We start from the raw sequence: 27,387 nt of genomic DNA, 5'->3' as shown, positions 1-27,387 counted from the left end.
ACACTCACTCAACACCCTTTTGGTGCTATGTAATACGAACTCGGCGCCACTCGACACCCCGACCCGAAACTGAAAATCATTGAGATACTTGGTCATTTCCTTACCAACACCTTTCATGGCCAACTTGAAAACCAAACATCTCCATATAGTGCTTACTGTAATAGATCTTATTCCCTTGTCAGGTTTTAAGAGCGGCGTAAGAGGAGCAGAGACAACAAATTCTGCCAAACTCGAAGGGCATCTTCCCCCTAGCCATAGATTAAACACATATGTAATAACATATATGAGGTCTTTGGCTATAACTGAGCATTCTCCACAAAGAGCATCCAAAATATGTTGAACTCTCAACACATCTCTCCCACACGAGGTTCCTTCAGGGAATGATTTAATGCCCCTAAGGACATTATCAATATCCAGTACAAGGGAATGTCTTTATAGTGAACTGCATGCTCTCCAAAAGAGTCCAAACATGCCTTGCGGCACACCAGACGTATCTCATCAGCTGAGAATATTGGGACCATGATTCGATATTTGAGGATAATATGATACTCCACATGAGACATATGTTGGCCAAGCCCATCTATAGGGCTAGCCAAAATAAAATCTCAATGAGTGTATAAATTCGTGTAACACGGTTAAAATCGTGTCTATTCATGTCATGTCACACAAATTAATTACGTGTTATGTTCATGTTTGACACCCAAAACACGGTTTACAATTCATGTCATGCTTGTGTTTCACACATTCGTGTTGTGTAAATTTGTGACAAAAAAACATGAATTACCAGGTCTATGTAAAACTATGTAATAATAAGACAACTTAATCCCGTTTGATCTTATAAAATTTTGGTTATTAAACATATTTTCAAAAGAAAAACATAAATACATAATAATTAAACATGAATTATTAGTTGATGATTAGATATCCCATATAATGTAAAGTTAATCATAACTTAATGATTAAGTAATCACACCTAATTCCAAAATACACTTTGTATATCTTCAATATAGAGTGGGAGACGTGCATTTGAGACTTTTGATACCATCATTCCTTTTATACAAACCAATCCAATCCGTTTTTATGGTGTAACATTTGGAGAAGACTGAAATTAATGTTAGTTATGAATATGAATTATGTTAAAACATTAAATATTTAATAACGTCAATTTATGTGTTTATTGACTATCTTAGGCCTTAGGGGTTGATCGGATATGTATTTGACTATGTCTATAAGCTGTTTAAAAGGTATTGACCTAATTTATGTTAATGCCGGACAATTTGCACATAAAGATAAACTTATTTTACATTTAATTTTTTATTTTTTTAGATAATTGAAGTTTTCATTTAACTATAAACTTATAATATAAACGCTTTTATTAAAGTTAAAACATAATTTATAAAACGTTTTAAAAAAAATAAAATAAAATAAACTTTGTTGTAATATCCAATTCGATAATAGCAATGAAATACGAGATGCGCACTCCTTGACTGTTTCTTGAATCTCTTTCTTTGTACACACAATACATCTACACATGCAGTTACTGTGTGTGTGCTTTTTCTGATTTGTTCTTCAATCGATTGGGTGAAAACACCATTTCCCTCCAAACATGCCCTCATTTTCGTAAACAAAATTCGCAACACTGCAGAAAATGGCGGCGTCTTCCACTGGATTTGTGTCTAAAGCAAGGACTGCCTTCCATTCTGCCGCTGCCAAGGCCGAGAAAGTCTTCACCGATATTAAAAAATCCGATTCTTCCACCGATCTAGGTTTGAATCTTCTCTCTCTGTTTAAATTTCATCTCATTCCAACTCAAGTTCCGTATTACAATCGAAATCGCAAGTGCTATTTTTGGAAGTTTGGGGTTTATTTCGTTTACTTTATTTAATCCTTTGGATCTTGACTTGATTTGTGCATCGTTTGACACTGAAGAGGAGCTCGGTAAACAATCGCCGATTTCTGAGAAAGACGATTCTCCCAGCGGTGTGATCGTTACAAAGGTAGAGCTAATCCTAGTCTATACCGTTTTCTCATTTCCAAGTGGAATTATGATGTTCACTTTTGTAATTCCATGGATGATCGATAGAGACAAAAAGGAATCGGAATTTGCTGTTTTTCCCCTTCTATTAGTGGTCTGGTTTGCAAAAGTGAACAATTTCAGCTTTAGTTATTGGCTGCTTACATTCAACTTATGTTGAATCTGATTTCTTTGTTGAATTTGACTCTGGACTTATCATCGACAGGAAAAGAATGCAAGGTGGAGACCTGAGCCAATTAAAACGAAGCAGGATTGGCAGGATAGATTTAAAAACATAAGGTTTGGGAAAAAGGAAGTTCCGGAAGCTGATAAATCCGATGATACATCAATATCTTTTCCAATGTTCGATGAAAATATGTTCCTACCAAGCTTGAGTCCTATGCCAAAGGTAACAAAAATAATCACTTCACATCGATTCTCTTAAGACTTAGTTATGTTCATTTGTATGTGATATTATTGCACTCTAGTATTAAAGAATCTTTACATTCCATATCATACAACTGAAAGTGATTCTCATATCTTTTAGGAGGCAGAAGTTGGTTTGTTGGGTTCAGACGATTCAAATATTGATATCATACCATCAGCTGCTGTGCTTAGGCAATTGGCGATAGGTGTTGAGTAAGTTGTTCCCATTGTTTGATTTTGGTAAAATTTCCAACTTGTGATTTTTGTGTAAATGAAAGATCTTCTGAACTGCAGGACGACCAGAATGGTGAGGTCAATGAAAGATCTTCTGATGTCATCAAGAGATTCTTCACCTGTGAGGGAGAAAGCTGGTTTAAACTTCTCCACAGTGAAATCATTAGTACTGAGGGACAAGGAAGATAAGATTGATATGGAGTTTGGTACTGATGAGAAAGTCAAAGTTGTGTCACTTATCAGTTCACTACTTGGTGCAGGTAGATTTTTTCTTTCTTTTGGTAAATGTCTGTAGATGTATTCAATCATTGCCCTTGATGATCTTTCAATTCCTTGCAAGATAATCACAGAAGGGCATCTTTCTGGAAGGAAGAGTACGCCTAAATTGGAGACAAATCCAACAATTATATCTTTGCTTAAAGACCTTCATGCTGCCCCTCCTGACAGCTTTGTTGTAGAGCTTGCTGAAGCAATTGGATGCTTGAAAACTCTAAGGAAAATGGCATCTTTTTGGTACAGGGTTGTTGCAGAAGTAAGTGAGTTCCTCTAGTTTTAAAATTACTGTGCTGCTTATTTTTCATTTTATGGGGACATAATTTAATCTTAACAGATAGATCTTCGTGTTTCCTTAATAACGGGGACATATATATACTGGTGTTTCTTTTTGACTTAATATAAAGAGATGGATTTTATGGGCTAAGTGAAAGGAGTGTGTCTTATCCATTAAGACTTTATTGGCCTACTGAGTACAATTAGAACTCTAAAAGATAAGCGACTTAAAGAGCTAGCTAATTAAGAGTTATTGATTCCCATTTTGTGACATTGACCCTTTATATTTGGGTGTAACCTCTTTAAAAAACTAATCCTATGAGTTTGGGAAAAACGGAATTTTCTGTAGTGATGGTTTAGATTATAAAATTATTAATGGGAAAGTACAATAACATATACTTTTATTTAGACAGAAGGGTAAAATGGTCAAATTTTCATATCCAGATAATTCATTCGGGGCAGAAGGTTTTTTTCTTCATATTCATATGTAGTAGCACTTAAGAATGAAAAAGGAAACAGACAGGCCTTAGTGTTGATGGATTTTGAACCTTTGGTGTGTGCAGTTGAGAAGATTATGGTGTGATGGACAGCATATTCCTGGCATCCCAGTTGACAAAATTCCAGATTTGAACTGCTGTCTGTTGTATCAACAGTTACAGGTCATCAATTGCTGTATTTCAAGAAAAAAACGGCGTGCAATTGCCACGTCATCATCATTAGAGTCTGTAATGATGTATGCTAAAGTTGGATCTGGGGAATCTGTGGTTCGGTTAGGAGCTGAAAAAGAATGCGAGAATTTAACATTGTTGGAAACTGGTGAACCTGTGTACGCCCCTGTCATGCAGGAAGAGCCGTTGCTCACAGAGGATCTTGTCAAGGAAACAGAGGAGTTTATATTACGTACAGGGAGGTTAGTTGGTGGCCTTATTTATTTTATTTTTTAAATTTAAGAAAATGGATGATTTTTTTTTTTAATAAAAAAATATATGGAGTCAGTGTTGGAGCAGGGTGTTCTCAACTGCTTTCAGACATGCAAGCTTTCAAGGCTGCAAATCCAGGGTGCATATTGGAAGATTTTGTTAGATGGCACTCACCCCCTGATTGGGAGCCAGCTGGAGATGTTGAAAGAAAAGAAGATGATTCTGATTCGTCTTCTAGAGGACACTTGAGTATGCGTATGCAGAAAGAAGGTATATTATTTAAAAAATGGAGTTAATGATGTACGATAATTATATGTGGAATGGAAATGATGATGATGCCATGATGGTTGGTGTTCAGGGAATTTGTGGAGAGAGATATGGGAAACTGCAAAACCGGTGCCAGCTGTGAAACAGTCTCCGTTATATGATGAAGATTTGTCTGTGTAAGTGAGATTTGTTGATGTGTGTGTTGATGATGAAAGCCAGGGTGCATGAATGTTTGTGTGTGTGTGTGGTTATTATAGGGAAGGCATTTTGCATGGGCTAGAGGATCTGTCGCCTTCAGATTTGTTTGAACAACTATATGTTTGTGTTGTAAGTCATGTTTTTCATTGAGATGTTGTTTGTTTAGACTTTAGAAAATGGGTGTGTTAAATTAATTAGGTAGGTTGATTTTCAGGTGTGTTCGGGATGTGCGATTGCTGAGGCGAGAACCTCGAGCAATGAATATTTGTACAAGATGTTCCTGGAGTGCAAAGACTACATTGTGGCCTCTTGTCAGGCCAAAAATTGGTTTGAGAAACTTGATGATATATGTCAGGTATGGTATTCTTATTTCTTATAATATCTGTATTTATATATGTGAAAGAATTTGTTAATTTATTTTTGACTTTTGTTTATGTTGGTATTGGGTAGGTGTATGAGACGGTGGTAATGATGGTATTAAGCCCAAATGAGTTCATAAGGCTCACAAAGAATCAGCAAACTGAAGACACTCCTGCCTCCTCCAGTGAACTAAAAGCTCGATTTAGAAGGCTAAGCTTCGTGTTTGGCAACAAGGACAAGAGCAATAATAATAATAATACTAATAATAATGGGAAAACACCCCCTAAAAATACAGAAGAAAACCACAACAACCCACTACGCCAATCAATCACATCAATTTTTTCAAAGAAACCACCCAAGCCAGGGGGTGCATCCCCAGTTACTTCAATTCAAAACGATTGGATAGATGTATAATAATCATTCTTCGTCGCTAGATTTAATTGTAAATTCTTCTTCAAATAATATGAGAGCTAGAGAGAGAGAGAGAGAGAGAGAGAGAGTTAGAGAGAGGTAAATTTAATTTGTTGTTCTTGGAGAGATGGATGGATGGATTGTGTTTTTCGTATACAGAAAACTAAAACCAGGGAAACTGTATATTATCGTTGTTAAAACACAAATTACAAATTACAGGTTACATGAATGGAATTGTCACTTAAATCCTTCGTCGGTTTTCATCTTTACTTGCATTGGCACCACAAAGTTTGGCAATCGAGTAAAGAAATAAGAACGCCAGACCGTAATTGTAAACCATATAACCACAAAACCATTATAGATCTTCAAACGATATCACTGATAAGCCCAAACCATTCTTGGTTTATCAAAGAAGACTCAGGAAGCCCAAACAGGGGACAAGTCCAATTTAGGAGGCCAACTGTTAGAATCGTGGGGGAGGGGCATTTCTTTTGTGATTGGTTCTTTATTTTGTTGTGAGCATTATCCTTAGATGTCAGTTCTGTCCCAGGGGACCGGTATGGTGCTGGAGGGTATTTGCTTTTTGCCTTAGTGTAGTATTTAAACTCCCAGTTTTGGTTGAGTAGGGCCATTGAAAAAACTTGTAGTGAAAACTATTTTGGAGAGATCCTTGCCTCTCGAAAGCATGGAATTTATCAGTTTTAATTAAATTGACATTTGTGGTCTATCTCGTATTCTGTTGTTGTTCTTGGCTTATCAATTGGTATCAGAGCAATGGTCGCTCCCCAAAAGAATACAACTTCCTTGGAGAAGAGGTTGGAGACGGTAGAAGAGAACCTGGGAACCATTTTGGATGAGCAACTACAACAAAAGCTGGTGAATCAGCAACAAGCCAGAGCCACGGAAGACAACAAAATCATGCATAATGAAATTATCCGGAAACTCGACGTGCTGATGGGAAAGATGGATAAGCTTGAACGAGGTAAGAGTGCTGAAACTCCAAACTCTGGTATTAACACCCCAATCTTGACTGGGGTGGATAAAAATCTCACCCACGAAGGCCCAAGACCTAGTGGGTCTAACAGTGGAATCCCAGAACTTGTGTTCGGCTCCTTCGAGGGAGTGAATCAAGGAAGGGGAAGATTTGAATACAAACACAGGAAGGTGGATATGCCCACCTTTGATGGACGTGACCCAGATGGGTGGATTTTGCAAGCCGAAAGATACTTTGCCATTTATCAATTGATTAATGAAGAGAAGATTGAAGCGGCGGTTCTCAGTCTGAATGGGGATGCGCTGGCGTGGTTCAGGTGGGCAAGCAAACAACAAATGATATCTTCGTGGGAAAACATGAAAACCGTCTTCCTCAAGAGATTCAGGCCGATCCATGGGGGAAACTTGTACGAACAGTGGTCGGCGCTCCGACAAACGGACACAACAGAGGAGTACGTCCGGAAATTTATCGAACTATCGGCACCCTTGGACGGCGTCACGGAGCAAGTCGCCTTGGGGAACTTTATAGATGGGCTTCAATCCCCCATTAAAACAAAATTACGGATGTGAGAGCCTGCAAATTTGGGCAAAGCCTTCCATTTAGCCCAACAAATTGAAGAAAAGAACCGGTCTCTTCTAAACAGCGGATTCGGTCTTTTGAGTCCCAAAAACGAGTCTGTGGTTAACTCTCGCACATTTGGGGGGAAATCGTCTGTCCAAACAACGGGGACCTGGTCACGATCTGGCATCGGGTACAAGAGAAACGGGAATCTAGAAGACAAACCGCTAACGGAAGCTCAGATCAATGAAAAGCGGGCTAAAGGATTGTGCTACAAGTGTGATGATAAATGGTTCCATGGTCACAAATGCAAAACACAGGTCAACGTTATTCTGGTGGAAGAAGACGAATATACGCCAGGGGAAGAAGCGACTGGGGGTATCGAACCCAACATGGACTCCACCGAAGTAGGGCCGACTATGGAGGTCTCCTTGAACTCGGTGGCGGGGTTGTCGTCTCCGAAAACGATGGAAGATCCGAGGTTCTATTGGCAACCATCAGGTGGTAACCCTAATTGACCCAGGGGTCACCCACAACTTCATCTCCACCACTCTTGTTGCTACCCTAGAGCTTCCAATTAGTGACACTGAACCATATGGGATACGAATGGGCATGGGAGACAAGGAAGATGGTCGTGGTATATGTCAAGGGGTCCTACAATTGCAAGAGATCGACATTATAAAAGACTTTCTTCCCCTGAGACTTGGAAGTTCTGACGTGATACTAGGAATGAAATGGCTAGAAACATTGGGGACCACTCGGACAAATTGGAAGGAGCAAACAATGGAATTTGCTTTGGGAGACAAACTCGTTACGATTATAGGAGATCCTTCTCTAGGTACTTCCTTAATATCAGTTAAGTCCATGGAAAGGGAGTTGCGAAAGGAGAAACGAGGGGTGATGATCGAGCTCAGCCACATTGAGGCAATGGAAACCCAAAGACGAGAGATCCCATCATTCTTGCAACAAGTCATACATAAGTTCCAGGGCGTTTTTAAGGAACCAGAAGGGCTGCCACCGAGGAGGCACATAGAGCACCAAATTGTGCTTCAAGAGGGTACCACCCCAGTCAACGTTAGACCTTAGAGATACCCCCACTTTCAGAAAGAAGAAATTGAGCGGTTGATCAAGGAGATGCTCAAGGCTGAAATCATACAACCCAGCAACAACCCTTATTCTAGCCCAGTCATCTTGGTGAAGAAGAATGATGGGTCGTGGAGATTCTGTGTGGACTATCGAGCCCTAAACCGGGTAACCATTCCCGATAAATTCCCCATTCCTGTGATTGATGAGCTCCTTGATGAATTACACGGATCAGTGATTTACAGCAAACTGGACTTACGATCCACTTATCACCAGATTAGAGTTCGGACAGAGGATACTCACAAGACCGCTTTCCGCACCCATGATGGCCACTACGAGTTCAAGGTCATGTCGTTTGGGCTTACGAACGCCTCCACAACCTTCCAATCCTTGATGAATGATTTATTTCGACCCTATTTGAGGAAGTTCATTTTGGTGTTCTTTGACGACATCCTCATTTATAGCTCGAGTGAGGAGTTACATGTCATACACATGGAGGCCACCTTGGAAATCTTACAACAAAATCAACTCTATCTTAACAATAAGAAGTGTGAATTTAGCCAACACAAAATCTCATACTTGGGTCACGAGATTTCCAAGGAGGGGGTAGCAGCCGAGGAATCTAAGATAAAGGCTATAGTGGAATGGCCAACTTCTAAAAATATCAAAGCTTTGCGTGGATTTCTCGGCCTCACAGGGTACTATCGAAAGTTCGTGAAGGGATACACTAGCATAGCGACGCCCTTGACTGACCAACTGAAGCGGGACAAGTTTGGATGGAATGAGGCGGCGGAGCTAGCTTTTGGAAAGCTGAAACAGGCCATGAGTTCGATTCCGGTGTTAGTAATGCCGGACTTTTCAAAAACCTTTGTGATCGAGACAGATGCCTCTGGGACCGGTCTAGGAGCGGTTCTAATGCAAGAGGGTAGACCTGTGGCCTTCTACAGCAGCACCTTGGGAACACAGGCAAGGTTAAAATCGATCTATGAAAAAGAATTAATGGCGATTGTCAAGGCGGTCCTAAAATGGCGTCCGTATCTCCTTGGAAGACGATTTGTGGTTCGAACCGATCAATTGAGCCTCAAGTATATCCTGGAGCAAAGAGTCATCGGTAACGACTACCAAAGATGGGTTTCCAAATTGATGGGTTTTACATCTGACATCCAGTACCAGACCGGGGCTAGTAATCGTGTAGCAGACGCCCTGTCTCGCCAGGAACATCCACCAGTGTGCAATGTTATTTCAGTGGGTTGTTGGACCTTCTGGGACTAGTTGTGGGAGGAGATAAAAAAAGATGAGTTTATTGGAAAAATCAAGCTGGGGGTCGAAACGGAACCTGGAAATTACAAAGGATTCAGCATCTATATGGACCGCTTGATGTATAAGGAACGATTGGTGGTACCCTCGAAATCGAAATTGATTTCGGCTATCATCAAGGAATTTCATGATTCTCCTATGGGGGGCCACTCGGGGGAGAAGAAGACTTACCAGAGGGTCACGAGTGAACTCTATTGGCCAGGAATGCAAGTCGATATTAGCAAGTATGTGAAAGAATGCTCTGTTTGTCAACAATGCAAGCATAGTAGTCTTTCACCAGCGGGTGTAGCACCTGGTTCCTGGTACGTAAATCTTATTTGAGTATTTTCCATTTTTAGCCTTGGACTCGGTGAGTCATAGGTCCGACTCGCCGAGTAGAGACGGGAACCGGGACACGTTTAAGTTGGCGACTCGGCGAGTCCATATCCTAGACTCGGCAAGTCACCGCTGTTGGATGAAACCCTAAGTTTCAGGGGTTTGCACCCTATTTAAGCCTCATGTCCGCCCCAAGCCAGCCCCCCTTCACCCTCAGAAGCTCTCCTTACATTCTAGCTCTTGTTCTTGTGAGTTTGAGACATTTTAGTGTGTGTTCTTGAAGATTTTGAGAAGGAAGTGGAGTAGATCAAGAGGAAGGGAAGGAAGCCAAGCATCTTAGTGTTCTCTCAGTGATTTCTTTGAGGTAAAACTCGTTTTCCCTCTGTTTCTATGCTTATTACTCCATTAAAGTCTTTCTTGAGCCCTTCCCCAAGTTTGGTTGTGCATTGTTGGATGATTCAAGATGTTTAGCCTTTAGATCTAGACCCTATTCAGTCCTTGGAACATGGATCTACCGCCTTTATGGACCCATGTTGCTTGTACACTCTAGATCTACCCCTTTTAGTGCACTTTAAGCCTTAAAAACCTTATTGGTGATGATCTACACGTAAAGTTGGAAACTTTACGTGTAAACCAGGCCCTAGGAGCCCAGATCTATGAATGGCATGGACTGGATTCGAGTAAAATCGCGTATATGGCTCTTGCATGAAGCAGACTCGGCGAGTCTAGTCGCGAGTCTCCGAGTTGTCCCCTTTTTCGTCGTGTCGAGTTGTGTAGTGAGTCCAGGGTGGACTCGGTGAGTTGGAAGCCAAAACCCACCCATAAGGGAACTCGGCGAGTCGATGCCTAGACTCGGCGAGTTCAAGGCAATCTCCTTAGATCACGAACAGACTCGGCGAGTTGTTCATACAACTCGGCGAGTCGCAACATAAGTGTTCTTCAGATGAAGACGAACTCGGCGAGTTGTTCATACAACTCGGCGAATAGGATGAAGGACTTGAACATCAGTTTAGAAGGAGAACTCGTCGAGTCAGCGCCTAACTCGACCAGTAGAAATGGGATTCAGGGCAATCGTTTGGGTAGGAACTCGGCGAGTTGGAGAGCCAACTCGGCGAGTCGGGTCAACTGAAAGTTGACTCTGACTTTAACTCATGACATGATCAGGGGTAAAATGGTCATTTTACCCAAAGGGCAGTTAGCAGTGTTTGATTGAGTATGTTGTGGGAATTGCAGTCGGAGGATTTCCGGAGCAGCAGCAGCAGCAGCAGTAGACAGTCAGTTCCCGATCAGATCAGCAGCTACTTTGAGGTGAGTTACCTTCCCGTAGCGGTGGGTCTACGGCCACAATGCCGACCCACCAGTAGGAGTCGTATGTTAGATGATTGTCTTTGTGATATCATCTAGGTTTGCTGCTACCTGATATATTATATGCTAGCATGATATGTTTTATGTGATAGAGATAGAGATCGGTTGTTAGGACCGAAGGGCAGTTCGGACACCCCAGAAATGTCTGACAGTATATGATTATGTGTTTGCATGCTGGCTTGTTATGTTATATGCAATAGAGGTAGTAGGAGGGGACCAGTCCCCGAGTTCGGTTGTTAGGACCGAAGGGTAGTTCAGACACCCCAGATATATTTGATAATATGTTATGTATGATATATGTGATAGTAGCAGTAGGGGGTGAAATAGTCCCCGAGGATCGGTTGTCAGGACTGACGGGTAGTCAGCACCCCAGAATAACTTGACACGGGTAGTCAGCACCCCAGAATGGCTTGACACGGGTGGGACGGCACCCCAGAATGACCGCACGGGTAGTCGGCACCCCAGAATGGCCGTACCGGGTAGTCAGGCACCCCAAAATAGCCTGGCAGTATGTATGTTATGCGTTGTATGGTATGTGGTACGATGGGGGAACTCGCTAAGCTTTGTTCTTACGTTTTTCAGTTGTTGTTTCAGGTACCTCTTCAGCCAAGGGGAAGGAGCAGGCGCGGTAGCGGCTCATCACACACACTCTTTGATTCCGCATTTATGAGTTTACCCTCGGATTGATACTCTGACATTTTGGTTGTTTAACTGTTATGGATTTCAATTCGGTTTTCGATGTGAAATGGTTTAATTAAGCAATGTTTTAATTATTAATGTTTTCTAAAGTAATGTTTTAAAAACGAAATTTTTGGACGTGAAAATTGGGTCGTTACAGCGGGTCTTCTACAACCTCTTCCGATTCCCGATAATACATGGGATGAAGTCACTATGGACTTCATCGAAGGTTTGCCAAGATCAGACGGCTGGGATACCATTTGGGTGGTGGTAGACAGGCTTAGCAAATATGCTCACTTTATACTCCTCAAGCACCCATTCAGTGCAGCGACGATGGCACAAACCTTCATTAAGGAGGTCGTTAGGCTTCACGGACTGCCAAAATCAATAGTGAGTGACAGGGATCGTATTTTCTTAAGCCAGTTTTGGGTGGAGTTGTTCAAACTACACGGTGTACAATAAAAACGAAGCACCGCCTACCACCTGCAAACAGATGGGCAGTCTGAGGTGGTAAATCGTTGTCTGGAAACGTATCTTCGATGTTTTTGTTCCGAAAAACCCAAGCGATGGTCACGATGGATAGCTTGGGCTGAATTCTGGTACAACACATCATTCCACTCGTCTACCAAATGTACTCCTTTTCGTGCTTTGTATGGTCGCGATCCTCCACCCATCATGCGTTACGAAGGTCAAGTGACCTCGCTCGATGCCTTGGATAAGATGTTGGAAGATCGGGATGCTATTCTAGATGATTTGAAAATCCATCTAATGCGAGCCCATCAGAAAATGAAGACCCAAGCAAACAAAAGCCGAAGAGATGTACAATTCCAAGAAGGAGATCTGGTATATCTCAAGCTGAAACCATACCGACAACAGAGTTTAGCTCGACACCGATATGAAAAACTAGCTGCTCGCTATTATGGCCCATTCAAAATCATTGGGAGGATTGGAACGGTTGCTTACAAGTTAGAATTGCCCAAAACAGCCTCAATTCATCCGGTGTTCCATGTCTCGCAATTAAGGCATGCTTTTGGGGCCCCCCTTACTCCAGCCCAGCTACCTCCCCAACTGACTGCTGAACTGGAGCTTGTGGTCAAACCAGAAGAGTTCAAGGGAGCAAGACTCAAGAAATGAAGCGACACGGGTGAACTGGAAGTCCTCATTCAATGGCAAGGTACTTCCGATGCCGAAGCTACATGGGAAGACTATGAAAGATTCAAACTGCAGTTTCCAGAATTCGACCTTGAGGACAAGGTCAAAGTTTGGGCCGCGGGTATTGATAAGCCCAAACCATTCTTGGTTTATCAAAGAAGACCTAGGAAGCCTAAACAGGGGACAAGTCCAATTCAGGAGGCCAACTGTTAGAATCGTGGGGGAGGGGCATTTCTTTTGTGATTGGTTCTTTATTTTGTTGTGAGCATTATCCTTAGATGTCAGTTCTGTCCCAGGGGACCGGTATGGTGCTGGAGGGTATTTGCTTTTTGCCTTAGTGTAGTATTTAAACTCCCAGTTTTGGTTGAGTAGGGCCATTGAAAAAACTTGTAGTGAAAACTATTTTGGAGAGATCCTTGCCTCTCGAAAGCATGGAATTTATCATTTGTGGTCTATCTCGTATTCTGTTGTTGTTCTTGGCTTATCAATCACTCACACACACAAATTGAAGAGGAAACGTTGTGGGAATCAAGACTGTACTGAGAACCACCAGATGGGAGTTGGTGATAACCATGGCCTTGCTCCTCACGGGATTTACTACTGGCAAATAAAAATTGTATCTTGGAAACACCCCACCTGATCCTGATGGTGCATGCTTGCTGGTGGTTCAAGGTGGAGAGTGGTGTTCGTGGATGGACCTCATTTTTCAAATTTCAGTTTAATTTCCCACAAAGCATAAGCACATACCTGTGGGAGAGTTTTGGGTGTGTAATGTTTTTGGGTTTTAGTTTAGGTGATCTTTGGAGATTGGTTGTGGGGCATGGGCGTAATTTCACACTTTATCACGTGTGAAATTAGTTGTTATTTCTTTTACTCAAATTATGTTGTCGATTTTGGTAAAGACGATAAAAAGTTACAAATGATATGTATTAAATGAGTAACCAACCATCTGTCCAGTTCAGGATAAACCTAAGGTTGTTTTGTTTTGATGTTTGTTTTAGAGTGTTATTATAACTTTGAGTGAATTACACGAATGGTCCCTATGGTTTGGACTAATTTGCACACTTGGCCCCTAACTTATTTTTTTTATTAGAAGGTCACAATTGTTTATTTTTGTTACATGCTTGGTCCCTAATATTTGTTTTAGTCTCTGTCTTATCTAAAAAGACTGTTATTTAAATATGAAAAAAATGGTGGGATAGATAAGGTAAGGTGAGGTTGGGGGGGGGGGGGGTGGTTGAGGTTGTGTTTATTTAAATAAATGAAAAAACCAAGAGCAAAATAATATTTTTAGGCAACACAAGGACCAAGCGTGTAACAAAAACAAACAATAGGGACCTTCCGAGTTAAAAAAAAATAAGTTAGGAACCAAACACACAAATTACCCTAAACCATATGGACCATTCATGTAATTTACTCAAAGTTAAAAAAATAAGTTATAGATCAAACACGCAAATTACCCTATGTTGTTTATTCTGAACTGAATAGATGGTCACTTTAATACATATCACTAACATTTGTAACTTTTTAGGCTAAGGAGAGTGACATCACTAAAACAATTCGCCAGGCTGCAAGTTGATGAACACCACCCTTAGGTCTCGCTAGGGGGCTTGCTAAGGAAAGGTCGTTGCCATTGTAGCGAGGGGAGAGAGAGTCCAAGAGCCTCTTGTGATTGGTGGAAGACACCTTTGGTGGAAGACGTCAATTCCAACTAATTTATTACATATATTTTCCATTTATTTGTCAATGATTTCTCATTTCCAACTAATTTATTTCATATACTTCCCATTTATTTGCCAATGTTTTCTCATTTATTTTCCACAGCTTAATTTATTTTATATACTTTTATAAAGAGTTTGATACTTTCTCATTTAACTTTCAAACACTTCCTCATTTATATACATTTTAATTAAAATAATAGTTTTTATTATAAAAATTAAAAAAATTTAATTACAATTCAACTGTTAAAATTGTTTGTGGTTTAAAAAAATAATTTTTTTTAAATATTTGTGCATAAAAAATGTTTATATATTAAAATAAAATAATTTAATTAAACTAAAGAAAATAAATATTAGAGAAAATTACGCGAATGGTCCCTGTGGTTTGGGGTAATCTGCGCGCTTGGTCCCTAATTCTTTTTCTTAACTCGGACGGTCCCTAAAATGTAATTTTGTTGCGCGTTTGGTCCCTGGCAGACTTCAAAAAACTATTTTGCCCTTAATGATATATTTTTATTTTGTTAATTCTTTTTTATTACTTCACCTAATATTAAATAAATAAATTATTAATAATTGTTTGAATGGATCCACCCAACTTAATCTTCTTTCCTCCCCCCCCCCCCCCCCCCCCCCCCAATGAAGGAAGATTATCCTGTTTCCCGACACCGGCTCCGGTCACTATCTCCGACCACATATCAGGTATCAAAGAAATCACCATAAGATCAACACAAATTACCTAATACTCAACCATAAATATGAAATACATCTGAAATCAAAGCAACAACTTAAATTCCAAACAAAAATCCAATATACAACTCACATCCAAAACTAAAATCCCCAGGAAAAACTCGCTGATACAATCTAGATGAAACCCACAAATAGAGTTTTTCCATATGAACCCAGAAATCAAAATCGAAATTAAAATCAAAAGCCCACAATGACCACATAAATCAAAATGTTTGAAATCTAATCCATGATGAATCCAAGAAATCAACCCTGGTCTTGAAGACAAAGATCGATGTTTGTGAAGATGAAGAGCATCGGTGATGGGTGTACATTCTAATACCTAAAATTTGAGTTTTCAAGTTGAATAACCAACCTGATGAAAAAAGGAATCACAAATCATTAACCAAATGCTTCATATCCTAATATACCCAAATAACCAAGAGAGTTAGGAGACATATATGTAATCCTGTGATTTTAGGGCTCCGTTTGTCCATAGGTCGACGGTGGTCCAAGCAGCACTAGTAGGTCGCTGACACAACCTCCGATGTAGGGATTGAGCAGCAGTGTGGAGCCCTAAGCTTCGTCATCACCCCTTCTTCTCGATCGAGGGTGAAGAAAGTAATGGTGTTGATGGAGGAGAGGTTGTTAGGTTGAAATTGATGTCCGACGTGAAATGGTAAAAAGGTGACTGAGAGCTTTCCGACAAAGGTAAAGGAAGATGGGAGCTTTCCATGCTAGAACAATAATTGGGAGCCGCTGAAGATGGAGGATAATGAAGAGGACGGAGGAGTGGAGGAGCAGTTGACTATACTAGAACAATAATTGGGTCGGTGGGACCCACATGGGCTTTTTGTAAAATGTTTTTCTAATTAACAAAATCTGAAAATAAAATTGATAAGGGTAAAATTGTCTTTTTATGTTTAGTGAGGACCAAATACGCAACAAAATAAAGTTTAAGGGACTAAGCGGGTAATAAATTTAAATCTTGGGATGGTCCGAATTAAAAAATCTTTTTAAGAACCAAACATGCAAGTTACCCCTAACCACAGGGACCATCCATGTAATTTACTCTAAATATTAAGAGTATTACCACTCCTATCAAATCCTAAAATTAAATGTTAAACGGATAAAAATAAAGTGAATCAAAAAAAAGTAACGTGACAAAATGCTTAAACGGATAAAAATAAAGTGAATCAAAAAAAGTAACGTGACAAAATGCTATAGTCTCGACAAAATCTAGAAGATGATAGTTGGAATAAAAAAATAACATCACGTGATAAAGTGTGAAATTACGCAAACACCCCCACAACCAATCTCCAAAGATCAGCTGACCTAAAACCAAAAAAACATTATCCACACCCAAGACTCTCTCACAGGCATGTGCCTATGATTTGTGGAAATTAAACTGAAATTTGAAGAATGAGGTCCATCCATCACCACTATCCACCACCACCACTCTCCACCTTGAATCACCAGCATGCACCATCAGGATCAGGTGGGGTGTTTCCAAGATACAATTTTTATTTGCCAGTAGTAAATCCCGTGAGGAGCAAGGCCATGGCTATCACCACCTCTCATCTGGTGGTTCTCAGTGTCAATTCACCCGCCACCACCGGAGATTTAACAGTCTTGATTCCCACAAGGTTTCCTCTTCAATCTGTGTGTGTGAGTGTGTGTGTGATATTGTTTGAAGATCTGTAATGATTTTGTGTTTATATGGTTTACAATTACAGTCTGGCGTTCTTATTTCTTTACTGGATTGCCAACTTTGTGGTGCCAGGATTCGTGATGAAGGACCTCCAATCTGACGATGCAAGTAAAGATGAAAACCCTAACGAGGAAGGATTCAAGTGACAATTCCATTCATGTAAACTGTAATTTGTAATTTGTAATTTGTAATTTGTGTTTTAACAACGATAATATACAGTTTCCCGTTTTCCGTATACGAAAAACACAATCCATCCATCCATCTCCCCAAGAACAACAAATTAAATTTACCTCTCTCTCTCTCTCTCTCTCTCTCTCTCTCTCTCTCTCTAACTCTCTCTAGCTCTCATATTATTTGAAGAAGAATTTAGAATTAAATCTAGCAATGAAGAATGATTATTATACATCTTAACACCTATCCAATCGTTTTGAATTGAAGTAACTAGGGATGCACCTCCTGGCTTAGGCAATTGGCAGTAGGTGTTGAGTAAGTTGTTCCCATTGTTTGATTTTGGTAAAATTTCCAACTTGTGATTTTTGTGTAAATGAAAGATCTTCTGAACTGCAGGACGACCAGAATGGTGAGGTCAATGAAAGATCTTCTGATGTCATCAAGAGATTCTTCACCTGTGAGGGAGAAAGCTGGTTTAAACTTCTCCACAGTGAAATCATTAGTACTGAGGGACAAGGAAGATAAGATTGATATGGAGTTTGGTACTGATGAGAAAGTCAAAGTTGTGTCACTTATCAGTTCACTACTTGGTGCAGGTAGATTTTTTCTTTCTTTTGGTAAATGTCTGTAGATGTATTCAATCATTGCCCTTGATGATCTTTCAATTCCTTGCAAGATAATCACAGAAGGGCATCTTTCTGGAAGGAAGAGTACGCCTAAATTGGAGACAAATCCAACAATTATATCTTTGCTTAAAGACCTTCATGCTGCCCCTCCTGACAGCTTTGTTGTAGAGCTTGCTGAAGCAATTGGATGCTTGAAAACTCTAAGGAAAATGGCATCTTTTTGGTACAGGGTTGTTGCAGAAGTAAGTGAGTTCCTCTAGTTTTAAAATTACTGTGCTGCTTATTTTTCATTTTATGGGGACATAATTTAATCTTAACAGATAGATCTTCGTGTTTCCTTAATAACGGGGACATATATATACTGGTATGGATGGATTTTGAACTTTTGGTGTGTGCAGTTGAGAAGATTATGGTGTGATGGACAGCATATTCCTGGCATCCCAGTTAACAAAATTCCAGATTTGAACTGCTGTCTGTTGTATCAACAGTTACAGGTCATCAATTGCTGTATCTCAAGAAAAAAACGACGTACGTCATCATCAGTAGAGTCTGTAATGAATTACTCTTAAATGATCGTTAATTCCTCAATAATAATTATAAATAGAGAATAAAAAATCTCAACACCTCACCTCACAAATCTTTATTATAATATAAAGTTACAGACAACAGCTTTATTTATTTTATTACAACATGAAATCATAAATTAATCATAGTTCCAAATATTAAAATAATGAAAAAACAAATTAAACCACAACTAACTCAACCATGTCATGCACATTGTAATTATACGTACAAATGCATGCACTCAAGGCAATCCACCACCAAAACCTCCACCGGAACCAGCACCAAATCCTCCACCAGAACCACCTCCAAGTCCACCACCACCACCGCCACCGCCGCCGCCGCCACCACTTAACCCTCCAATCCCAGAACCACCTCCAACACCACCACCTGCTCCTCCTCCAAATCCAGACCCGCCTCCCAATCCACCACCACCTCCTCCACCAAACCCTCCACCACCACCACCACCTCCTAATCCAGAACCCCCACCAAAACCACCTCCCAATCCAGAACCGCCACCAACACCACCTCCTAACCCACCGCCACCACCGCCGCCGAATCCACCACCACCAAGCACACCAGAGTAGAAGTTCTTCTCATCCCGAAGAGTCCCCTTGGAGCCATTGGAACTCAGTTTCCGAGCCGAGGATGTACAAACCAGAGCACCAAAAACAACAAGAAGAAAGAATTTAGAAGAAGCCATTTTCAGCTGAGATAATGATGATGAAGATGTGAAGATCGATGGATTGTTGATGCTGCATTTATACAAGGTTAAATTATGCAACAAAAACTTGTACGGTACAATTCACTAACAAAAACCACAGAGATTTAAATTTAAAATTAAGTAATAAATGCAAAGTGCAAAAAATAGATGGATCTTCCAATTGCATTTCCCCAACTGTTTCTTTCACAAAATCCACGAGTTTAACAAGACTACATTGCCTTCAACCACACATACTGATACATACAACTGTAGTACGCCATCGGCCATACATACACTTATAGTTATACCACCAAATTTGTTTCCAACTAAAACTAACTGCCCCACTCAAATTTGGCCCAAACCTTTTATTTGCATATACAATATAATTATATATCCCAATTTCCCAATATTATATATTTCATTACCATTCTTCTTGCAATCTGCTAGTGACTTATTTATTAGATTAAGATTGTTTATTTAGACTTTAGTTGGTTGCGAATGCGAATGTGTGTGTTTATCATGATTTACTGGTATCATAATTATACATAGTAGTAATATACTAATATTACAAATCTTATATTAAAAAAAACATCTAAAAATCAACGAGTGATATATATATATTTTTTTTTGTTTTGTATTGTTTACTAAAGTAGAGGCTCTTGGTTTAGATTTTTTTTTTTTTTTTTTTGCGTGTGAACAGGTTGCCTTCGACAGTATACATATTCTATAGTATTTTGAATATAAAGATGTCGATTAAATGTCCCAAGATAAAACTAAAATTTTATTACTACAAAACTGTGGTTATCTTATGAAATTTTAGGGAACGAGGGAATCTTGTCATTCTTGTGTTTTTTAAATTATTGGTCTTGGACCCTACTTCATTATCGGTTTTCCTCCCCTATAATGTGACTATTAAAATCTAATTTTTTTTAGCTTTGTGACAAAATGGAAAGACCATGCTAGATTAGTACAAGATGAAACATGTTATGTTGGGTTGCACACATACCGATCTTTGTTGTTCTTTAATCTTACAATTAATTAATATGTTAAACATGTTATAGTAACTTTCTTAAAATTTGCCAAAACTGAAATTAAAGACTATAAGGATTAAACCCGTAATTAATGCATATTAAAACAATAGGGTCTAGAAATATAATTATTTTAAATTAAAAACTATAGAGACTAAATAATTGCTCCAATAATCCACCGGGCATTTCTATAAATTTTGGAACAAATTACTGAAATTGTCCTTATGATTTACAAAAATTTCACGTTTAGTCATTATTTTTTCTTTTGTACTCCTTTAGGTTTTGATTTTGTTACGGTGTAAATCCCTATCTAATACAAAATGACTATGATGCCCTTAATATTATCTTTTTTCAGTTTGTTTATTTCCTTTGTTATTAACCTATTAAAAGAAATGATTTAATATACGTGGGCCCATCTAACAGTAACAAAGATAAACCTAATATGCCTCTTCCTTCTTATTCTTCTCCATCGACTGACCTTCCTTCCTCTCTACCACCCAAGCTATCACATGAGCCACCACTGGAGTTGCTGTCTGAGTCGTTGGCTTTGTCACACCACCATCAACTAGATACTTCCATCTTCCTACAACCATCTACTACTTTGGATTCCCATTGGTGCCACCCACTTCAATAAACAGTCAGTCGTCGACCAAACTACGTCCATCTTTGCCACTACTAGAGTTACAGCCGAAGCCGTTGTCTGTCACACTGTTGCCATATACGTGGAATACATCAAACTATGTGTTTGAAAGTCCTAGTCATAAGCCTAGTGAAGTCGTTCCTATATTTATGCAATTTCTTTTGTTTAAATAGACTAGCATTGTTTACATGATGTATTGTTACTTTACCTGTTTCAATTCAATAAGAAAAGCTTAAAGCTTTGACATAACCTGTTTTCTCTGTTTGATTATTACCATTGTGGTTTGAGAGAAACTAACACTTGGTATTAGAGCTTAACCTAGTGTATGCCAAAGTACCAACCACGTAAAGAGATGACTAGGAAACAGTGGTAATGATGAAAAAGAAGGTTTGGTCACTCTCTATTATCCGATGCTATCAATAAGTAACTACTCTACATGGGCCATCAAAATGAGGGTCTTCATGCAAGCCTAGTGAGTGTGGGATGCAGTGGAACCCAGAACATCAAATACTATGGTAGAAATGAAGAAGGATAAGATGACACTCGCAGCCATCTATCAAGGGATACCAGAAGACCTTCTACTATCCTTGGCTGAGAAGAAAACAACTAAAAAAGCCTGGGAAGCATTAAAAACAATGTTCGTGGGAGCAGATAGAGTAAAGGCTACAGGAATTCAGACGTTGAAATGTAACACTCTAAATTTTCAAACAAAATTTTCATTTTTAAATCACATAAAACTCAATGTCACATTTCTCAAAAACCACCAATGTATCAATTGTCAAAACACAAATCAACAAAATAACTGATAATATCCCATAATCCTCAAATATAATCTTGAACAGGTGTGAACAATCAAGCCGACGCCTTCCACTGATCCTGAGAAGTACCTGAAACACATAACACACAACACGGTAAGCACGAAGCTTAGTGAGTTCCCCAAAATACCACATACACAAATAATAAGCCTCTCATGGGGCTATAGCTCGGCATGGACCCTCCGGTCATGCATCTCGGTGAGGACCCTCCGGTCTCACAGCTCGGTGTGGACCCTCCGGTCTCACAGCTCGGGTTGGACCCTCCAGTCCTATATCTCAGTGAAGACCCTCCGGTCTCACAACTCACTTTGGACCCTCCGGTCCTAACTCAGTAAGGCATAGAATAATATAACATATATCACATAGACAAAATGCATAATATCACATAACTCAGTATAAGCACATAGGACCCTCCGGTCGATAACTTAGATAAGACCTTCCGGTCACATTATTACCGCTCAGGTAAGTATAGTGAGAAGACTCACCTCGTAAGTAAGCAAGTAGATCTAGTACCCCACGAACAGTCTAGACTCCGCCTACATAATATAATCATCTCTAATTAACACTTTATAATTATAACTCTTACAAGTTAGGCTAACCTCTTTCCTTACTCTTGGAAAGGGTGAAAGACTATTTTACCCCCTATTTGGTCTTCCTCACTCATGTTTTGACCAAACCCTAAAAGTCAACGAAAGTCAACACCCGAGTCAACAGTCCATGTTGACCCGACTTGTCGAGTGCATCTATGCAACTCATTGAGTTCCTTCGTTTTCTCTAAAGTAACAGGAAAATCCAACTCAAGTCGTCGAGTTGTCTCTTCAACTCGCCAAGTTGTAGCGCGTCCATACTATTGGGGAAAACCCTAGCTGACTCGTCGAGTTGGCTCATGCACTCGTCGAGTCCCTCTAGACTAATTCTAATTCAGACGATTCTAAGCAGAAATAAGGTCCTAAACTCTAGATCTTGCCTCCTAAGGCTGAAATACCACGTAAAACTGCAAGCTTTACGTCCAAGCATGGCATCTAGGGATCGGAATGCAAAAACAAGCTCTATATAGGGTTTAATGCATAAAAGCTTGCCACTAGCTTGATAAATCTTGGATCTTTGGGCTCACGGTACCTCCTATTGTCTAGATCTGAAGTCTCAACTCCATGGCAAGCTCAACAACTCTAGAACTCAAAGAAGGATGGAAAAAGGCCCTAAACTCCCTAGAAAAGAGATCTAACCAAACAATGATCAAGGTGGTAGCTTTTTACATTCAAACAAAAGCTAGAAATGAAAGAGCATCGGATCCAAGATGAAACGACCCAAAAATACGACCCAAAATTTTTTGTTTTTAATATAATCAAAACTGCAATCAGAGCATCATATAATAAAACCATACGTGATGTATTCCAAGACATAATAAAATACTGTGCGGAAAACTGTATCATACTACATCAAGTCAAACATCTAAATCAATCCCAGGCTAACGCTGAGGCGGTGGTGTGTGCGATGCCGTCATCCAGAGCTCTTCCCTTTGCTTGCGGAAGTACCTGAAACCAAAACTGAAACTGTAAGCACGAAGCTTAGTGAGCTCCCCCAAACCACCACATACCATACAATAACACATAAACACATATTGGGCCTTGCCCACTGCATCGGGCCGAAGCCCGGAAACTGCATCGGACCAAAGTCCGGAACTGACTGGGACCTTGTCCCCTGCATCGGACCGAAGTCCGGAACTGACTGCATCGGACCGAAGTCCGGAACTGACTGGGACCGTGTCCCCTGCATCAGACCGAGGTCCGGGACTGACTGCACATAGCATAGCATATCATAACCATTTATATTGCATACTGCATCGGGCCGTGGCCCGGAACATAAACACATACACATAGCACATAAAACATGTCTGAACCACGAAGGCATCAAACATACGAACTACTACATCGGACCGAAGTCCGGAAACTACTATTAACTGGACGGGCCGGCATTGTGGCCTTAGACCCGCCCCTACGGAAAGGAGACTCACCTCGTAAGCTAGCGGATGAGTGCGTGGCTCGGAAAGCTAACGGCTGCTGCTCCTGAATCTCCTCGGCTACAAATCCATAAACACACTCAATCAATCACTAGCACTATACTCAGGGTAAAATGACTCTTTTACCCTTGGTCAAAGTTGACTTACTCAGGGCTGACTCGCCGAGTCGGGATACCCGACTCGCCGAGTCCTAGACTCTCCGTTCAACTCTTACATGCTGTTACTCGTCGAGTGTGGCATCGACTCGACGAGTACCCTCTGGATCCAAGAACTCAGATGATCTTCATCCGACTCGCCGAGTCAGATGAACAGACTCGACGAGTTGTTCTTAATCCTCAAGGAGATTGCCTTGGACTCGCCGAGTTGTATGAACAACTCGCCGAGTCCCTCCATTACTGAGTCTACTCTTAACTCGCTGAGTCCACTCCCTAACTCACCTCGTCCACTCGACACTGAAGAAACTGGAGAACTCGGGACTCGCGACCTGACTCGTCGAGTCGTTCTTCCGACTCGCCGAGTCGCCGCCATGCAACATATTTTTACTCGATTTCTCTTGAATCCAACACATGCAAAAGATAGATCTAGGTCCAATAAGCTGTTTTACCACGTAAAGTTTCCAACTTTACGTGTACAACCACATGAATGAGGGAAATAAGACTAAAATATGCACAATAAGGGTAGATCCATGGCTAATAAGCAATGTAACCCCAAAAAGACAGTGGATCTGGACTCTTCAACACCCCAACACTCAGATCCAAAGGTATTTCGGCTTAATAATACAATCAAGCAAGCATAAAGCTTGGAACAAGCATCAAATAGCCCTTAAAAGAGTTCTAATGGAAGTTTAAGCATGAAACCAGAAGAGAACTCCGAAAATACCTGAATAAGTTCACACTTGATCTTGGATCTTGGCACTAGAACTCGTTTCCTTGCTTCCTTCTTCTTCTCCTTCTTCACCCCTTCACAAAATGGAACAAGATCACTTATAAGCTCACAAGAGGAAGGTTTAGGGTTTCTCACAGAGCTCTCAGGGGGAAAGTGACGAGATGGAGGCTATAATGGGGTTTAAATAGTGAGCAAAACCCGGGGAGTTAGGGTTTCACCCAGACGGATGGACTCGCCGAGTCGCCGGCTTCCGCGTGCACAAGATGAGCGACCCGACTCGGCGAGTCAGGCTAGAACTCGCCGAGTCCCTCTTGAAAACTTAGCCCAAAACACATTAATTAACATACCGGAAACGGGTCGTTACACAAGAGCTCCCCCTCGTCCCAAGCCTTTTGCTCCTCAATCTTCCTCAAAAAATCCACTAAAATATGAAATATTAGCCTCTCTTTCTCTCACACAAGGATATAACTCGATTAGGGTTTCTCTCAGAGTGTTAAGATGATAAGGGAGGCGGAAATGAAGGCTTAAGGTCCTTTAAATAGGACACAAACCCTGAAAATTAGGGTTTTCTCACTCAGCTCCTACTCGCTTCATGCAGGGCCACCAATAATCAGGTCGAAGATCCCGATACATCTTCGTCGCCCCTGGATGGATAGAAAATCGAGACTTATGAGCCTCGTCCATCAATACCTGCCGTACCCCACCCCAGTACGGTACCCACACCCTACCATGAAGCGTCATCAAACCCCGACTGTCGTAGTCGAACGAAGCTACTCGACCCACTATCCTCTCGCACTTCTGCCTTTCCTCCTTGAGACCCTCCATCTGAGCCTCCTTGATCCGCTCCAACAAAGGAGTGATTACCGTCATCCTCATACACAAATCCCTGATAGGGGCCGCCGACACCTTGCGGCTCAGGGCATCGGCCACCACGTTGGCCTTCCCTGGATGATACAGGATCTCACAGTCATAGTCCTTCAGCACGTCCAACCATCTCCTCTGTCTCATATTCAAACTCGGCTGATCCATCAGGTATCGTAAACTCTTGTGGTCCGTGTAGATAGTACAGCGGACCCCATACAGGTAATGCCTCCAAATCTTGAGGGCAAATACAACTGCCCCCAGCTCCAAGTCGTGGGTAGGATAATTAGCCTCGTGAGGCTTCAACTGTCTCGAAGCATAAGCCACCACATGGCCTCGCTGCATCAACACTGCTCCCATACCTGTGATCGAAGCATCACAATAGACCACGAAATCCTCAACACCCTCTGGCAAGGTAAGGATCGGAGCCTCGCACAATCTCTGCCTGAGAGTCTCGAACGCCGCCTGCTGCTCAGGCCCCCAACGAAAAACTACCGACTTCTTGGTTAGTCGGGTGAGCGGCACTGCTATCTTGGAGAAATCCTGAATAAACCTCCGATAATACCCTGCCAATCCTAGGAAGCTCCGAATCTCAGATGGAGACCTCGGGACCTCCCACTGCATCACGGCCTCAATCTTGGCCGGGTCAACCAAAATACCTTTCTGATTAACGAGATGCCCAAGAAACTGCACCTCGCGTAACCAGAACTCGCACTTGGAGAACTTAGCGAACAGTCTCTCCCTCCTCAAAGTCTCCAACACTTCCCGCAGGTGCTCCTCGTGCTGCCCCTGCGTCTTGGAATACACCAAGATGTCATCGATGAACACTATCACTGACCGATCCAGCATCGGTCTACACACGCGGTTCATGAGATCCATGAACGCGGCTGGGGCATTGGTGAGCCCAAATGGCATCACCACGAACTCATAATGACCATACCGGGTCCTGAAAGCAGTCTTCTGTACATCCTCATCCCTGACCCTCATCTGGTGGTAACCGGAGCGTAGGTCGATCTTGGAGAACCAAGACGCTCCCTGGAGCTGATCGAACAAGTCATCTATCCTCGGAAGTGGGTAACGGTTCTTCACCGTTACCTTGTTCAACTCCCGGTAGTCAATACACATCCGATGCGACCCGTCTTTCTTCCTCACAAATAAGATCGGCGCTCCCCAAGGCGAACTGCTCGGTCGAATGAAACCCTTGTCTAACAGCTCCTGAAGCTGTGTAGACAACTCCTGCATCTCAGGGGGAGCAAGTCGATATGGTGCTTTGGCTATCGGAGCCGCACCAGGAACCAGGTCGATCCTGAACTCAACCTGCCTCTCAGGAGGTATCCCCGGCAAATCCTCGGGAAACACATCCGGGTAATCTCGAACAATAGGAACATCATCGATCGTCGTCTTGCCCTTATCCCGGGCATCCAAGACGTAGGCTACATAACCGGCGCAACCCTGCTGAACGTAGCGCCTCGCCCTAGCGGCCGAGCAGAAGGTCAATCCTCGCTGGGGCCTCTCGCCCTGAACCACTATCTCTCCCCCACTGGGAGTGCGAACCCTCACTAGCTGAAGCTCACAGTCAATCACCGCCCCGTTGGGGCTTAGCCAATCCATTCCCACAATAACTTTATTCCCGCGCAGGGGAATCGGAACCAAATCCACTGAAAACTGCTCCTCAAATATCTGAAGGGAACACCCTCTATATACTTTGTCGACCCTCACGGTCCTATCATCTGCTATCTCCACCTCTAACGGACAATCCAGTTTCCCTGGAGCTCTACTGAACCTCTTGCTAAGCGCAAGAGATACGAATGATCGGGTAGCCCCCGAATCGAATAATACCAAAGCAGAAATGCCGTTCACAGAGAACGACCCTGAATAAAACATACAACCATAAGCAACATTTAATCAATAATAATAAAGAGACAAAAGGGGAGATACATACCCGTCACCACATCAGGAGTCGCTCGCGCCTCCTCTGCTGTCATCTGAAATGCCCTGCTCTTCGCCACCGGCGCATCAGCTCGGCCCTGACGGCCATCCGTGATCCTCAAGGTAGCAGGGGCGGGTGCATGCACCTTCCCTGC

The 27,387-nt window shown here is 41.5% G+C and overlaps 3 protein-coding genes across 6 annotated transcripts; all 3 read left to right on the top strand.

Moving 5' to 3' along the window:
- The first annotated feature begins 1,476 nt into the window (after positions 1 to 1,476).
- On the top strand, positions 1,477 to 5,627 carry LOC145051887 (uncharacterized). 2 transcript variants are annotated; one of them, XM_078999723.1, is made up of 12 exons: positions 1,477 to 1,766; positions 1,930 to 1,997; positions 2,241 to 2,423; positions 2,562 to 2,653; positions 2,735 to 2,934; positions 3,025 to 3,206; positions 3,787 to 4,133; positions 4,220 to 4,413; positions 4,502 to 4,586; positions 4,668 to 4,737; positions 4,811 to 4,963; positions 5,059 to 5,627. In XM_078999723.1, exons 1-12 carry the CDS (start codon positions 1,649 to 1,651, stop codon positions 5,380 to 5,382), a joined length of 2,016 nt encoding a protein of 671 aa, XP_078855849.1. In that variant the 5' UTR covers positions 1,477 to 1,648; the 3' UTR covers positions 5,383 to 5,627. The 2 variants fall into 2 exon arrangements, with proteins under 2 accessions (XP_078855849.1, XP_078855850.1); XM_078999724.1 differs by having other exon boundaries at positions 1,478 to 1,766; positions 4,823 to 4,963.
- A 6,737-nt stretch (positions 5,628 to 12,364) lies between these two features.
- Positions 12,365 to 12,823, top strand: LOC145049309 (uncharacterized). Its single transcript, XM_078997735.1, has one exon. It carries the CDS (start codon positions 12,365 to 12,367, stop codon positions 12,821 to 12,823), a length of 459 nt encoding a protein of 152 aa, XP_078853861.1.
- Positions 12,824 to 16,573: 3,750 nt separating this feature from the next.
- LOC145051886 (uncharacterized) lies at positions 16,574 to 18,411 on the top strand. Of its 3 annotated transcripts, none has more exons than XM_078999722.1 (5): positions 16,574 to 16,950; positions 17,066 to 17,479; positions 17,561 to 17,760; positions 17,851 to 18,032; positions 18,189 to 18,411. In XM_078999722.1, the coding sequence occupies exons 3-5, from the start codon at positions 17,571 to 17,573 to the stop codon at positions 18,357 to 18,359; spliced, it is 543 nt and encodes a 180-aa protein (XP_078855848.1). In that variant the 5' UTR covers positions 16,574 to 16,950; positions 17,066 to 17,479; positions 17,561 to 17,570; the 3' UTR covers positions 18,360 to 18,411. The 3 variants fall into 3 exon arrangements, with proteins under 3 accessions (XP_078855848.1, XP_078855847.1, XP_078855845.1); XM_078999721.1 differs by having other exon boundaries at positions 16,576 to 16,928; XM_078999719.1 differs by having other exon boundaries at positions 16,581 to 16,928; positions 17,019 to 17,479.
- Positions 18,412 to 27,387: the final 8,976 nt, after the last annotated feature.

Source organism: Lactuca serriola, chromosome 5 (assembly GCF_051521515.1).
Source record: "Lactuca serriola cultivar US96UC23 chromosome 5, Lser_US96UC23_V15, whole genome shotgun sequence".
Lineage (NCBI taxonomy): Eukaryota > Viridiplantae > Streptophyta > Magnoliopsida > Asterales > Asteraceae > Lactuca > Lactuca serriola.
The sequence above is the reverse complement of the archived record's forward strand: the minus strand, read 5'-3'. Positions and strand labels throughout refer to the sequence as shown.

Excerpts from the sequence above, each read along its gene's own strand:
- LOC145051886 (XM_078999722.1), top strand. The coding sequence starts at position 17,571 with ATGGTGAGGTCAATGAAAGATCTTCTGATGTCATCAAGAGATTCTTCA. Across the intron at positions 17,761-17,850 it reads CAGTTCACTACTTGGTGCAG|AAGGGCATCTTTCTGGAAGG; the intron begins GTAGATTTTTTC and ends AGATAATCACAG. Across the intron at positions 18,033-18,188 it reads GGTACAGGGTTGTTGCAGAA|TTGAGAAGATTATGGTGTGA; the intron begins GTAAGTGAGTTC and ends TGGTGTGTGCAG.
- LOC145051887 (XM_078999723.1), top strand. The coding sequence starts at position 1,649 with ATGGCGGCGTCTTCCACTGGATTTGTGTCTAAAGCAAGGACTGCCTTC. Across the intron at positions 1,998-2,240 it reads GCGGTGTGATCGTTACAAAG|GAAAAGAATGCAAGGTGGAG; the intron begins GTAGAGCTAATC and ends TATCATCGACAG. Across the intron at positions 2,654-2,734 it reads CAATTGGCGATAGGTGTTGA|GACGACCAGAATGGTGAGGT; the intron begins GTAAGTTGTTCC and ends TCTGAACTGCAG.
- LOC145049309 (XM_078997735.1), top strand. The coding sequence starts at position 12,365 with ATGCGTTACGAAGGTCAAGTGACCTCGCTCGATGCCTTGGATAAGATG.